The sequence below is a fragment of the Carlito syrichta genome, unplaced genomic scaffold (assembly GCF_000164805.1).
Source record: "Carlito syrichta isolate Samal-C Ts95f unplaced genomic scaffold, Tarsius_syrichta-2.0.1 Scaffold169692, whole genome shotgun sequence".
In the NCBI taxonomy this organism is placed as follows: domain Eukaryota; kingdom Metazoa; phylum Chordata; class Mammalia; order Primates; family Tarsiidae; genus Carlito; species Carlito syrichta.
The window spans coordinates 151,127-164,615 of NW_007113788.1; the positions used below are offsets into that span (position 1 = coordinate 151,127).

General features: G+C 49.3%; 1 protein-coding gene across 6 annotated transcripts; it reads right to left on the bottom strand.

Moving 5' to 3' along the window:
- Nucleotides 1–2,441: 2,441 nt before the first annotated feature.
- On the bottom strand, nucleotides 2,442–11,545 carry RNPS1 (RNA binding protein with serine rich domain 1). Of its 6 annotated transcripts, none has more exons than XM_008051321.2 (8): nucleotides 11,434–11,545; nucleotides 8,323–8,510; nucleotides 7,961–8,116; nucleotides 7,183–7,374; nucleotides 6,591–6,693; nucleotides 6,128–6,281; nucleotides 3,947–4,088; nucleotides 2,945–3,337 (listed from the first exon to the last, which is right to left on the bottom strand). In XM_008051321.2, exons 2-8 carry the CDS (start codon nucleotides 8,391–8,393, stop codon nucleotides 3,238–3,240), a joined length of 918 nt encoding a protein of 305 aa, XP_008049512.1. In that variant the 5' UTR covers nucleotides 8,394–8,510; nucleotides 11,434–11,545; the 3' UTR covers nucleotides 2,945–3,237. The 6 variants fall into 6 exon arrangements, with proteins under 6 accessions (XP_021564926.1, XP_008049512.1, XP_021564927.1 ...); XM_021709252.1 differs by lacking the exon at nucleotides 11,434–11,545 and adding an exon at nucleotides 11,043–11,265; XM_021709254.1 differs by lacking the exon at nucleotides 8,323–8,510.
- Between the last annotated feature and the right edge of the window lie 1,944 nt (nucleotides 11,546–13,489).

Consider the following 13,489-nt stretch of genomic DNA (forward strand, 5'->3'; position numbering starts at 1 on the left):
CCCGGCTAAAGCAGCCCCGCCCACTGGGCTCGACGGGCGCAGTGGGCGCTGGGCGCCGCTGAGGCCCGGCCTGGCGCTCCCGCGGCAGGGCAGTGGGCCCTGGGGTTAGGGTCGCCCGGCAGGGAGGCCTGGGGTAGGCCCCTCCAGGCAATGCTCGCTGCGGGAAACGCTCAGGGTGCGGCCCCTTTGCAAAAGCAGTCATAACGCGGTGGCCAGCAGGGCACGTATTCCCCTCTACTGTCCCCACCCACCGCCGAGCACTCGGCCCAGCCAGTTCTGTCCACCGACCAAGGATCAAAAACCACGAAGGCAGGTGGTGCTTACATGAACTGAAAGCTTAAGTGATAAGGAGGGGCCTTGGTAAGCTCCTGGCTGGACTCCGCTGTGGGAGCATCTGAGCAGGGAAAGCCATCAGACAAGAGCACTAAACACCACACAAGAGGGGGCCGTGAGGGGAGTCCTGCCTTCTGTCATTTAGGTGTTTGATAACAGACCACTCATCTTGTCCACAGAAGGCACGTACACAAAAACTGGACAGCACCTTCCATGGCACCCTCACTGCTGCAGGACTGCAGTGGCACTTCTTAAACACTGTTTCTATCTGCATAGAGAAATACCCCCAAAGGATAAGAACAAGGTTATTACCTGACCAGGCAGGGCAATGAGGCGGGGAGGGTAGGCAGGTCTTCGTACTGTCTAGTGTGGTGCCTTGTTTGGACCCTCTGGGGCAGTAACAGCTCAACACAGCATGAACACAGTAACAGCTCAACACAGCATGAAGCAGTTCCAACTTTATTCTTTATCAGTTTAAGTATTTCCAATTCTTCCCTGTGGCCAAAACTCATTTATTTTTATAGAGATTAGGTCTTGCTATGTTGTCCAGTCTGATCTTGAACTCCTGGGCTCAAGCAACCCTCCTGCTTCCCCAAGTGCTGAGATTAAAGGCATGAGCCACTGTCCCTGGTCCAAAACTCACTGAGGTAGAAAAATAACTACCTAATATAATAAGCCTAGCATGGTGGCATGTGCCTATAATCCCTGCAACTCAGGCAGTATGGTCAGACTGTCTCTAAAAACAAAATAAAAATCAGCCAGGTGTGGTGGTGGCAGCCAGCGTCTGTAGTCTCAACTACTCAGAAGGCTGAGACCGAAGGATCATTTGATCCCATAAGTTGAAGGCTGCAGTGAATTATCACACCACTGCACTCCAGTCTGGGTGATAGCGAGACTCTGTCTCTTCAAAAAAACAAAAAACAAAAAAAAACTGGCCAGGTGAGGTGGTTCAAGCCTGAAATTTCCGCACTTTGGGAGGCCAAGGTGAGATTGCCTGAGGCTACAGGTTTGGGAGCAGCCTGGACAACTTGGTAAGACCTCATTTCTACAATAAATAAAAAAATTAGGGCAACCCCTTCAGGTCCCCTCCCGCTGTGGGAGCCATTCAGTCTCCTCAATAAATCCTGCTTTCTAAAAAATAAAAATAAAAAAATTAGCTGGGTGTGGTAGCACATGTTTATAGTTCTGGCTACTTGGAAGACTGAGATGGAAGGACTGCCTGAGCACAGCAGGTCAACACTCTGGGGTGGCTGTGAACGTGCCACTGCACTCCAGCCTGGGCGACGGAGTGAGACTCCAACTCAAAAAAAGAAAGTTATACATCAATAAATTTATATATTTTATATACACACAGAGGGTGCCAAAAAAAGTAAACACACTTTAAGATAGGAAAAAACTGTATTAACACCGTAATACTCAATATATACCAGGAACAAATGATGAATACAAGTCACTCTTGACTTCTGCAATTACAAGGTTACCAACAGCATCCAGATGCTTCTGATTACAGCAAACTAGCAAGTCCTCCCGGATCTTCCCCCTTGTGCACATCACACACAGGACCATGTGTGTTGTCAGGCGTGCTGAAGGTTCTGTTGAATACTCATGCCACCAGTCGTGCTTCCATAATGCTCTCCAATTTCAAATACCACTTCGAAATGGTCTTGCCTTCCTCAAACGACAACCATGCTTCTGCCATTTTCTTTGACTGTCCTACCTGTCTCATGGTGATGTTAGCATTCATTTGATTAATGCCATCTTTTGAGCAAATGGCATATCACGCATTGCTACCATAATTCAATTCAACTTCAAAAAGCAGTACATAACATTGCTTAAATTGTGTATACATTTTTGGGCACCGTGTGTGTATGTAGCAGCAAATAAAATTCATGTTTCTGGTCAGAAACAGGTCCAGGAGGAATTTGAATTTTCTGAGAAGCTAAAGTGATTAAAAACATTCTTTCATTTGCCCACTACAGGAGCAGCCTAACACTCAGGGCACACGAACCCTAAGTTCTTCTGGCCGAATGCCTGGAGGTGTCACTGGATCAGGAGTAACAAACTGTTCTGGGGACTCAAGAACAGGAAAGAGGCAGTGAACCCAGTACTCAATCTGCATTCCAATCCTACATTTATTCAACACAATTCTTTCACTCTACACAACAAAGTACAAACACAATATTATCTAAAATGCTACAAAGTTACAAAACAAAACAAATTTTATAGTACTGACTGTACAAGAAAAGCCCCCAAAAAGCAATGTACACGTTGTCAAGGTAACCTGCAAGCTCACCACAGATGGCAGGTGCAACAGGGAGCCCTGTGATGACCCTGCAGAGATGGCTCTCGCCTCGCTCAACAATTTCAGAGTAAGGAAGCTGAGGGGTGTGGGTGTGTGCGTCAACAGAACCATTTACAGCAACTACTATAAAGTGAGAGGCTCTTCAGGGGTGCTGGACCCACGAGGTCACCAGAAGACTGAAGCAAGGGAGCAGAAGACTAGGCTGAGCAGGACCGGTGGCTGCACTGAAGCCTGGCTCCCTTCAAGCCTGGCTCCCTTTCTGAAGGGTACTGCATAGCACAACAAGGTACAGCCAGACTGACCGACTGCACCCCTCCCCACAGCCTTGCTTGTCCCTGGTGGCTTTGTCACTGAACTGACTCTCAGAAAATGGAAACAGGTGAGCTTTTTAACCACAACACCGGAAGGCATCTGGACAGGCACAACCCAACCAATAGCACTTCTACAGCGAGAGCCTGGCCAGCAGAGGAGATATTCAACAGCTGCCTTGAAGCCTGCCCAGGTGAGGGATTTCCTTTCCTACTGATCCTCCTTTGGCTAGAAAAGTGACACAACTGAGCTGGGTGGGCTGTCAGTCACGGGGCACGAGCTTCAAGGCCTGCTTATCGGGAGGAGTTGGAGCTGGAACGGCTCCTGTGGCGGCGACGGCCAGGGGAGCGGGATCGCCGGCGCACAGGAGACCGGCGCCTGGGGGAGCGAGACCTGCAGGAAGAGGAGAAACCACATCAGGTATCTCGGGCGGAGGGCAAGCTGCTTTCTTCCTGGAACAGTTATCTCTCTATAGTTTACTTCCCAACACTAGAAGTTAGGACAGGTCCCTTCGGATGTGACTGCCTGGGGCTCCTAGGAAGGAGTGTTTTGGAACCACAGGCACAGGCCCAGGCTTTCCTCCTCTCCCCTGAGGACTGGAAGGTGCACCTCAACACCACTGGCAGGAAGATCCAACTGAGGCCTCTGCCAAGGGGATCATCCTGTTCCACTACTCTGACACTAAACCTCCTCCTTCCTCCCCTAACCCTTACTATTTTCTTAGCCAGGAGGGGAGTGGGCCCGTACCTGGCCACACCACATCACTGCTTGGACCCACAAAGCAATACTGGCCAACTCTAGGGCCTCTTCTGCCAGTCACTAGCTGCAGCCACGGCCCTCTTGCTTTCCCCAGCAGGCTCTGAAGGGCCACCTACTCTCTGCAACCCCTCACCCTACATAGTGGGATAGGGCAGGCAGGGCTGAATTAAGGGTCCCAGAGTCATTGCAGTCACATGAGCTGTGTGGCTTGCTCAGTCCATAGTGCAACTACAGATTGCTTACCTTCTCCTCATTCGTGGGGGAGACCTGCGCCACATTGGAGGTGGCGGTAGCATTCTCCTGGGAGGGCTGAATCGCCTGGGAGGTGGTCTAGGCCAGGGGGCCAGCACAGCTGTGGCAGTGATCTCCTGGCCATCGATTTGCCCTGTTGAAAAAAAGGACCAAGTCATAAAATACCTAACAAACATCTATGGGCATGCCACAGTAAACATGACAAGTCTGGGAGGGACAAGGATAAACATAAAATAATTACAGAAATGGCCACATCACAACTTAAGTTTTACCAGGAAAAAACCACAAGAGGGCATGTAACCTAAGAGGGGATGCTAATCTCCATGTTAAGACAGACTCCCAGAGGAAATGCCACTCAAGTGAAGACCCAAAACACTGGCCATAGAAGGAAACAGAGTGGGGAGTGATGACAGGTGAACAAGACAGGGGCTCTTCCCACGGGCCCATGAAGGGAGCATCAGCATTTGAGCTTCCCTTTCAAGAATGGGAAGCTGGGGCCCAGAGAAGGAGGAGACCTATCAGTAAGCTTCTGTGGCACCATGATGGGCATGAATTGACATCAAATGAAACAAGAGGGAAATGGAAGAATTCAGGGGATAAGCTGAAGTAAAATCACCAGAACATGGTGATGAATCAAAGCGTCCATCTACCAAGAGGTGAGGCTCCAGTGGGAAAAGCACGAAAGAAGTTTCAGATGTTGGGGACTTTGTGTTAAGAGTCTGAATAAGAGGCCTCAGATGGGACTTTGCATATAGACAGTACTTACATGCCAGGCATGTGTAGGAAACAGCACGGGAAAGGAGGGGAGGCAGCATAGACCTGGGAACCCCAGGGGAGCATATACCCTGACCTCAAGAGGTCAGCCCACAGCTGAGAGTATCAACAGCTCAAGCTCTGCCCCTTCTGTGTCCCAGAAGAAAGTTATAAGGTACAAGAGCCCTTCTTTTTTTTCAACTCCTATCCTCAAGGTAACTTCAAAGGTAGCAGGGGGCTTACTCAGGCATGTGGACATGTGTCCAGAACATAGTTAAGAGGCTCAACTTAAGTAGACTCAGGCTAAGGTAGCCCAAACAAGGGATTTCATGGCACTGACTATACAACAACAAACACAAATCCATTTGCTGGCTAGCTGCCAATAATGGTCAACTCCTTCCAATCTCCTCAAGACAGTTCAGACTTACACCATTCAATGATATGCAGAACAAGTATGGAGGACACAAAAAAACCCTACCAGAATCTTGAGAAGCTGGCATGTTTATAATCATGCCCATTCTGAATGTACCCATGTCTCCAGAGTTTTTATAGTTTATTAGCAAGTACTCAGACTGTCAAATACCAGATGATTGGCAGACTCTAAAGTAAAGGTGTGGTTCACATGGCCGAGAGCCGAGGTGAGTGACACAGCCATGCTTTGTGCTAAGCTCCCAATGCATTTCAGAGCTCAAAAGCAATTATATGTATATATAAAAGGCAAAGCTATTATAAAGTTTATAACAGGGCCTCAGAGGACGTGGAGGTTCTGGGACATCCAGACTCTCCTTGCCACACAGACCTGGCAGCCCAGAGAGCAGATGGCTGCCTGTTCTCACCCCCAGTTGCCTTGGCTGGAGCAGTGGGGAGCTGAGCAGAGACAACTCCATAATTCTTTAAAATGCTGACTAGAAGAGGACAAAATGAAAATCTTGTCCAAAACCATTCACGAGGGTTCACATGCTTTTAAAACCATTCTGCCACATAGAAACAGCTATAAATGTTATCAACAGTTAAAAGATACAAATGTTTCAGAAATAGGTAGATTTTATAAATTCATTAAATCAACTGAGGAAAATACTAAACATGCCTAAATGATGGCAAATGTCTAACTCTCAGAAACAATGACTCTCATATAAAAAGTCAAATATATTCTTATAAGAAACCTTCATTTGATCCTTAAGCTTTTAAGGGATTGAAAATTTCTTAAAATGCTAATATATGCATATTTTCTGATTTCCCCCAAGACTAGTGTTCCCAAAACATATTTTTGGTAAACACACACCCATGGAGTAGGAACTGGAATCCTAAAAGGGTTGAAATGCAGCCAGGTTTGGAAGTCAGTCCTGAGGGTCCCCAGGGGTAGTGAGTCTCTGAGAGGACAGAGATGAGAGGTCAGACGTGTGCTGGCAGGTCACCCACCTCCATCCATGTGCTTCAGCGCCTTCTCGGCCTCGTCTGGATTCTCAAACTCCACATATGCATAGCCTTTGGATAGATGGGGATGCATCCTTTCTACGGGCATGTCAATCATTTTAATTTTCCCATAGGTAGAAAATATTTCCATGATGTGATCCTGGAGAGAAAGAAGGGCCACTCTAAGACTCGCCTACCAGTTTCTTGTTTACAAGTCAAAGAGGATTCATCACAGAACGACCAGAACCTTGGTAGAATAAAAACATTCTACCATCTCTTGAGAACCAGTGCTAATTTGGTGTAAATCTCTGAGATGTATATATAATAACAGTCCATTAATAGGAATTGATCAGTGTGTTACTCAAACCATATACCACCACACTCGTCGTCCAAAAGGCTAAGTTCAATCGCTGGCAAAGGCCTACTTGCCCACACTCCTTTGCCCACCTTATGGACCTATGATCCTCACCTTGGTTACATTCCTGGTCAGCCTCCCAATATGCACTTTGGTGGGTTTAGGGGAAGGGCTCCGCCTTTTCCTCTCCTTTTCATCTCTTTTAGGTGGCTTGGATCTGATTGAAAAAAACAAAACACCAGAAACAACAAATTTCCATTAAGTCAAAATGTACTGGACTAGATTTTTTTTTTAGTGGGATATTATCTGCTTTTTTTGAGACAGGGTCTCACTGTCACCCAGGCTGGAGAGCTGTGGTGTGATCACAGTTCACCCCAGCCTTGACCTCCTGGGCTCAGGAGATCCTTCTGCCTCAACTTCCTGTGCAGTTGGGATTACAGTGTGCACCACTATGCCTGGCTAATTTTTTTTATAGCGACAAGGTCTTGCTATATTTCCCAGGCTAGTCTCAAGTGATTTTCCTGCCTCGGTCTCACAAAGTGTTGGGATTATAGGCGTGGGTAACTGCACCCAGTCTGTGTGACTATTTCCCTGTCTCAGAAACCCTATAAAAACAGAAAGACTCTTTTGTTTTACTTGGACAACAGGCACGGCACATTTACAGCTCCCAGCCTGCAAACTTTAGTTCCCAGGTGTGGGCACTCACTTGGAACGGGAACGCCGCCTGTTGTCATGTCTGCGCCGAGAAGGACTTGGAGAGCCGGAGGAGCTGCTGGAGCTGGAGCTGCGGGAGGTGCTGGAACTCCCTGAGCGGCTTGAAGCTGAGGAGGAGCTGGAGCCGCTGCTTGAGCCGGTACTGGTGCTGGAGCCTGAACTGGAAGTTGAGCTGGACCGAGACCTGAGGGCAAGATGGGGGGGGTCACAACAAGAGGCAAGTTGTACAGCACATCTGCCTCCTCCAAGCGTGGCATGTACCCTGTACCCCCCAAGGACACTGCTCTCCTGGTATCTTCAAATTCACTACATTCCCCAGTGGGGAAGCCACCCCCTGCTCCCAAGCCAGAGCCCTAGGTGTCACACTGTTGCAGGTGACAGGACAGAGAGGATAGGCTATATTCTGCCTACACAGAAGTCTCCCCCCCGGGAGGTACATGGGTCTAGCACAAGTCAGAACCACCAACTTAGCTTGGGAAAGTGGCTGCTGACAGACTCTGGCTGGCTTTCACCTGCAAAAAAATAAGCTCTAGACTAGGACAATCCAATGACAATTCTGAGTTCCCAAACGTCATATTCCCTGTATCTGTAAAGGACAAAAACCCAAACACTATTTTCTACATATAATAAGAGCAAACCCCAAACCTGTCTGCCATAAATTAGGGTCTCTACTAACAATCCAAGGGTTTTCTCTAAAACAGAGCCCTGCGGGAAGGAGGGGGTGGCTGCTACAGTGGGTCCTCTCTAGGGTTCAGGCCAGCCTGCCCCACCTGGTGCTGCTGCTACCACTGGAAGCGCTGCGCCTCTTTCGAGTTTTATCCCTGCCGCGATCCTTCTCACTCGACTCCTTGGTGGCCCCTTTATCTTTAGAGCGATCCTTGGACTTCTCATCAGAGCGGTCTTTGCGTTTGGTAGGAGACGGAGCCCTGGATGGTGAGGAAGAATATGAGATTACATGCTCCTTTGACCAAACCCTGAAATAGCACAACCCAAAAGAGGGGATCCAGAAGGGCCAGAGCAGTGATATTAGGAAACACTGCAGAATGCAGAACATTCTGTCTTCCCCTTTCTGAGGGTCCCTGGCAATGAGCACCCCCAAAATAGCACTAGAAAAATCTTACAGAAGGATTACCTAGTGCTGGACTTTTTATTATTTTCTTTGACTCCTAGCAAGCTCTTCTTTTTCACTCCTGATAAATCCATTCTCCCCTTCTGAGGTGTTCAAAGCAGCAATGGCGGCCTCACTTATCTGAACTCTCACTTCTAACTTGATTCTGAGAAACGATCCCTAATCGATTGCAATTTACGCCAAAGAGCAGCCTAATAACAAGATAAAAGGATTTAAAGAGTGAACGAATTGGCAAGGCAACAAATCTACTTTGCAGTAAAAAGCTGAGTACACAAGAAAGCAGCAAGGGAACACAATAAGCAACAAGCACCCACACAGCCAGGAACAAGTAGGGGACAGTCACCATTTCCTCATGGAGGAGTCTCTACCCTCACAGGAGGTACAGGTAGAATTGTCACCTCAGCTTGTCTTTTTCTTAAAAAAGGTGGATCAGGTGGTGGCACCTACCACTATTATCTTATAGGTTGTCCAATATCAGCTTTGGCTTGTAAGCTTGGCAATGAGCTCTCTATAATCCTTTCAAAATAATACAGCACCACACTTGCATGCAGAACAGAGAAAAATCTAGTTTGAGTGTGGCTCCCAAGATAGGATTAGACCTTGTTTTATTACAGTAGTTTCCTTTTAGGATACATTGGAAAATGGAAGTAAAAATCATTTCAAAAATGACCGGTATCAGCATCAAAACATTTAATACCCAAGTGCAAATAGATGAAATGTACCACATGAACACTAAAATAATAATTTAAAAAGTAGTTATTGAAAATACTGTGCTTTAGTTAATAATGTACATATTGAGTGTGTAGGGGAAAGTTCACACAAATCTGTAATCTACTTTGAGACACAACAAAGATTGGTGGCGGCCAGAAACATGATAAAACAAATACAGCAGAAATGTGACTTACAGAATCTAGATGGTGGTTATGTGGGTATTAACTGCAATTCTTTCAACCTTCCTGTGTTCTTAATTTTTCAGAAATAAGATGCTGGGGCGGGGGAGAGACACTGAAATTGGGTAATACTATATGTCATGTAATGATTTAGCATACAGCATCTGCTCAGATAATGGTAACAAATTACTCAAAAAGAAGTGACTGTTAGTTATATGCCCTGTTTTCCAGAGATTGCCACCCTCAGTGTTTCCAATGAGCTTTGTACAATGTGCATGAGTTGCAAGCAAAGATCTCAGGACAGGCCTCTCCTTCTCTAACAGCCTGTAAATAAGGAGGGCACAGCACAGCAGCTGGGTCCTGGGTTTACATGTGCAGAGGTATCCCTGCCAATGTGGTATGCCCTGCTGCTGAATGCACGTTCTGACCTAAGAAAGAGCACCCAGTTTTGGACAGTCAAATGAGAGGGAAAGAGAGCAGACTATCACCCTCGCTGCTCTTTTTCAGGGCTGTAAAATCTTTTCAACATGTTTTGCCTTAAAACATAAGGTATGTTTTATAAACACCCAGCAGGCAGTACCTGATCAAATTAGTGTCCTTGGATAATCAGTGAATATAATTCAGATGTTAAGAGTCTGGAGTCAGTATGCCTGGGTTTGAGTTGAGGGTCTGCTGTGTATCTTTTGACAGGTCACTTATTGTTTCTGAGGTTTCTCATCATCAATACTGTGACAATTACAGTTCCAACCTTTAATTATCAAGGCCATTAATCATAAGGCTCAATAAATGTTAGCTAATATTAGAAGGGTTGTTTGTCCACATATGGAGATTCCTTCCCCATACTGTCTTCAAATTAACACAGAATTTCTGAATGTTAACAGGGATTCCTGGACCCACACTCCGGGGGATCACCTAGAGCAGCAATGTCCAATAAAAATAGGTCATGAGCTCCAAGAATAACCTGAAATTCCCCTGGAGCCAAATCACAAAAACAGGTGAAGTTAATTTTTAACATCTGACACAAACATCCAAATATTATCTTTCCAACATACAATCAATATAAAAACTTACTAATAAAGGTTTACTTTTATTCACAGTAAATTCTCTAAATTTGTATGCATTTTAACATCAGAGTTTTAGTTAGCTGTATTTCATATGCTCAACTGGCAGCGCAGAACTAGAGTGGGGGGGTCACACACGCAGTTTCCAGCCCCCCCCCCAAGTCTTAAAGATCTGCCCGAATGTACTTTGAGAAGTCAAGCACCACCGGTTAAGCACTCTAGCAATTAAGAACCACAGAATAAGTGAACGCTTTGCTGAGTGTGGTCGAGAGCTAGAAACCATAGGCTGAGGTTCTCTGTTCACAAGTTCAGGTACTAGTTTAGGACCTTGGTTACCTCCCGCATCCTCCGGAAAGGTGCGTGTGCAACAGCCAAAGAGAGGAGAAAACAATTAGTTAAATCTCGAGGAAATGGCATTTCAGCACAAATCTTCAGAGATTCCCAGCTTAAAAGTACACTTCAGGCAGGAAATACCTAACAAAGATAGAAACCGCCTACTCCGCGTCTCTCCTCCATCACCTCAATCTTCCCGCATCCACCCTTCTGGGATAACCCGTGAAATTGAGCTCGGTCCACACTGGGCCGTATCCCCGAGGTCCAGCGCCGAGAACGGCACACAGGAGCCCGGTAAACGTTCGAGGAGTGAATGTTTGAATTAATGACCCCGGAGGGAGGATCAGCCTGCCTTCCAGGGCATCCCACAAAGAAACTCCGCGCCCGCCGGCATGGGCCCGACACGCCGACCTCGCCGCTCCGGGTCCGGGTCACTCACGACTCCCCAGTCCCGGCGCCAAGCCGCAAGGGCTTCCAGGGCAGGGCCTGGCGTTGAGGGCCGGGGTCTCCCAGTCAGCGGGAGGCCCCAAGGGCGGAGGCCGCTCACCCTGCTGCTCTGAGTCCCACGAGCCTGGCTGGGCCGCCACCGAGCGAACGAAGTGGGGGCGCCCTTCCGTCCGCTGAGGCCTCGACCACTTCCGGGCCACGGCCTAGACATCTCCCGTTCCGCCCGCCCTAGGCCACACTCTTTTTCTTTGGAGCCCGCCTCGCGTAGCCGGGCCGCCGCAGCACCGCGGGCCTGAGGAGCGGGTAGGCTTCACGATGCGCCTCGCCAGGTCTAGCGAGTAGTTCCCGAAGCTCGGATGCGGTCGGATTCCGCCCCAACTTACATCTTCCCGCCGCCGCCACCTCCTCCCGCTTTCCTCAGTCTCAGGACCGCGCCGCTCTGTCGTCAGCACTAAGGAGCGGGAAGACGCCGTCATCCGGCGTGCAGTGATGACGGCAAACCCCTCAGCCAATGGGCACGACGCCAAACCCCTCAACCAATGGGCGCGAGCGGGGGCGTGTTAAAGAGCCAAGACCTTTTGTGGAAAGCCGCGTGGGCGCTTACGGCGTTTCCCGCATGGAGAAGTCTCTGGGACTTCCTGGGTCCAGTTCCGCGATTGCTGGAGCGGGCGCACTGGCAGCCAGCTGGGGCTGCAGGGTCTGCGCCGAGTGAGCAGCTCGCCCGTCAGTGCGGCGGGGCTCCATGCGCATGCGCACTGGGCCCACCGCGGGTCCAACGCTGGGCTTCTGGCCCGGCCGAGCCTAGGGCGGCAGGGTGGTTGTAGCTGGGGCGCACCTGGTATTTCGGCCTCATGCAGCTGACTGTGGTGGTCCGCTGGGCGCAGACAGCTCAGAGAGATGGGCCAGTGCGGGGTGCGGTCAAAATCCACGGGAGGGGTGCGGGTGACTGCGTAGACGCGGCCTCTGCGCTGGCAAATCTCTGCCGGGTGGGCGCGGTAGGCGGGCAGTGCGGCCAGAAAGAACGAGGAGCTTGAGGCAGGCTAGAAGATAAGGGGCAAAAGGGGAGGCATTTCCGAGGAGACACTGCAACTGAGACCCTAGTGGAAGGGCACAGCCAGTAGAGGGAGCAGCAGGTGCAAAGGCGCCGAGGTTCGTTGGACGAAGGGAAGGGAGGCCCGGGCTGATTTAGCAGTTTGGGGACCTGAAGGATGTGCACGGTACGGTGCTGAGGCTGCATCTCAGCAGCCGGTGGAGGGTCCGGATAGGAAGGCACTGATGGAGGAGGGGGTGAGGGTACAGAAAGCTGGTGGGACTAACACCCGGCTCTGAGAGGGTGAGTGTCTGCGGGTTTTGTTAACTGCTGTGCCTTTTGCAGTCCCCTCTGTGCCTGCAAGCAGTCGCTGACCTGAGTGTTTGTGGAAGGAACCAAGGTGACTCAGCCTCACACATTGAGCAGCTTCGTGGCAGCAAGGAAGGGAGAAGGGAACAGACCCAAGCCGATCTCTTGGAAGAAGGCCTCAACATCATGTGGAGACTTCAGATGTCAGAGTGCAGGACAGGAAAGAGTCCAGGGTGTAGCGTGGTGAGCGGGGTGGATGGATGGCTGCTGAATTCCCTACAGGGTTTTTCCAGCCAGTACCTGATGGACTGGACCTGTCCAGGGGTGTCAGGTGTGCTCTTGACCCTTGATCCTGGGCTGAAGGGTGTTCAAGGAGTTGGGGACAAAAGTCAGCTGGGAGGAAGAGCCACCTCCCAAGTCTGTTCCACTGTGTCACCAGTGCACTCCTGTGGAGGCGGTTGGCAGGCCCAGTTAGTCTGGTCCTTGGACTTAGATTTGATGTAACCTCCTTGAACTTAGCTTTGATGTGAGTGATGTTTAGAATATGTTACATTCTCTGCGTTACTGTCAACATCTGCTGTGGCCAGGTTTGAAGGGGTAAGTGGAACAAAAGGGCACCCCCTCAGAGGCCTTAGCCCCTCCCTGTCCTGGGGACAGGCCCCAAGAGAGGCGCTGGGGGATGGGCAGCCTTGACAGTCAAGCTTGTGGAGTTCACCAAGGTGGCAGTGGAGCCCAGTGGTCAGCAAGGTTCCTGAAGGACCCCAAACCCAGAGTCTGTGCCTAGGGTAGCACTGACACTCCTGCAGGGGAGGAGGCAGCCTGGTGACCCCTCACGAGGGGATCCAGCTGGGCTGGCAGCACCTCCCCATGCCTTTTTTGGATGCTCTGAAGTAATTTAACTTGGCCTGAAAATAAGCTTGAACACATTTTATACCAAATCTAAGAGCGTGATTTATTCAGACATGGATTTAATCGCATTTGTTTCTAAATATTACCAGTTTTTGTTGTCAAATATGCTATCAGCTGTCGAGCTTTAAGAATTGAGCATCAGCTGGGCTTGGTGGCTCAGCCTGTAATCCCAGCGCTTTGGGAGGCTGAGG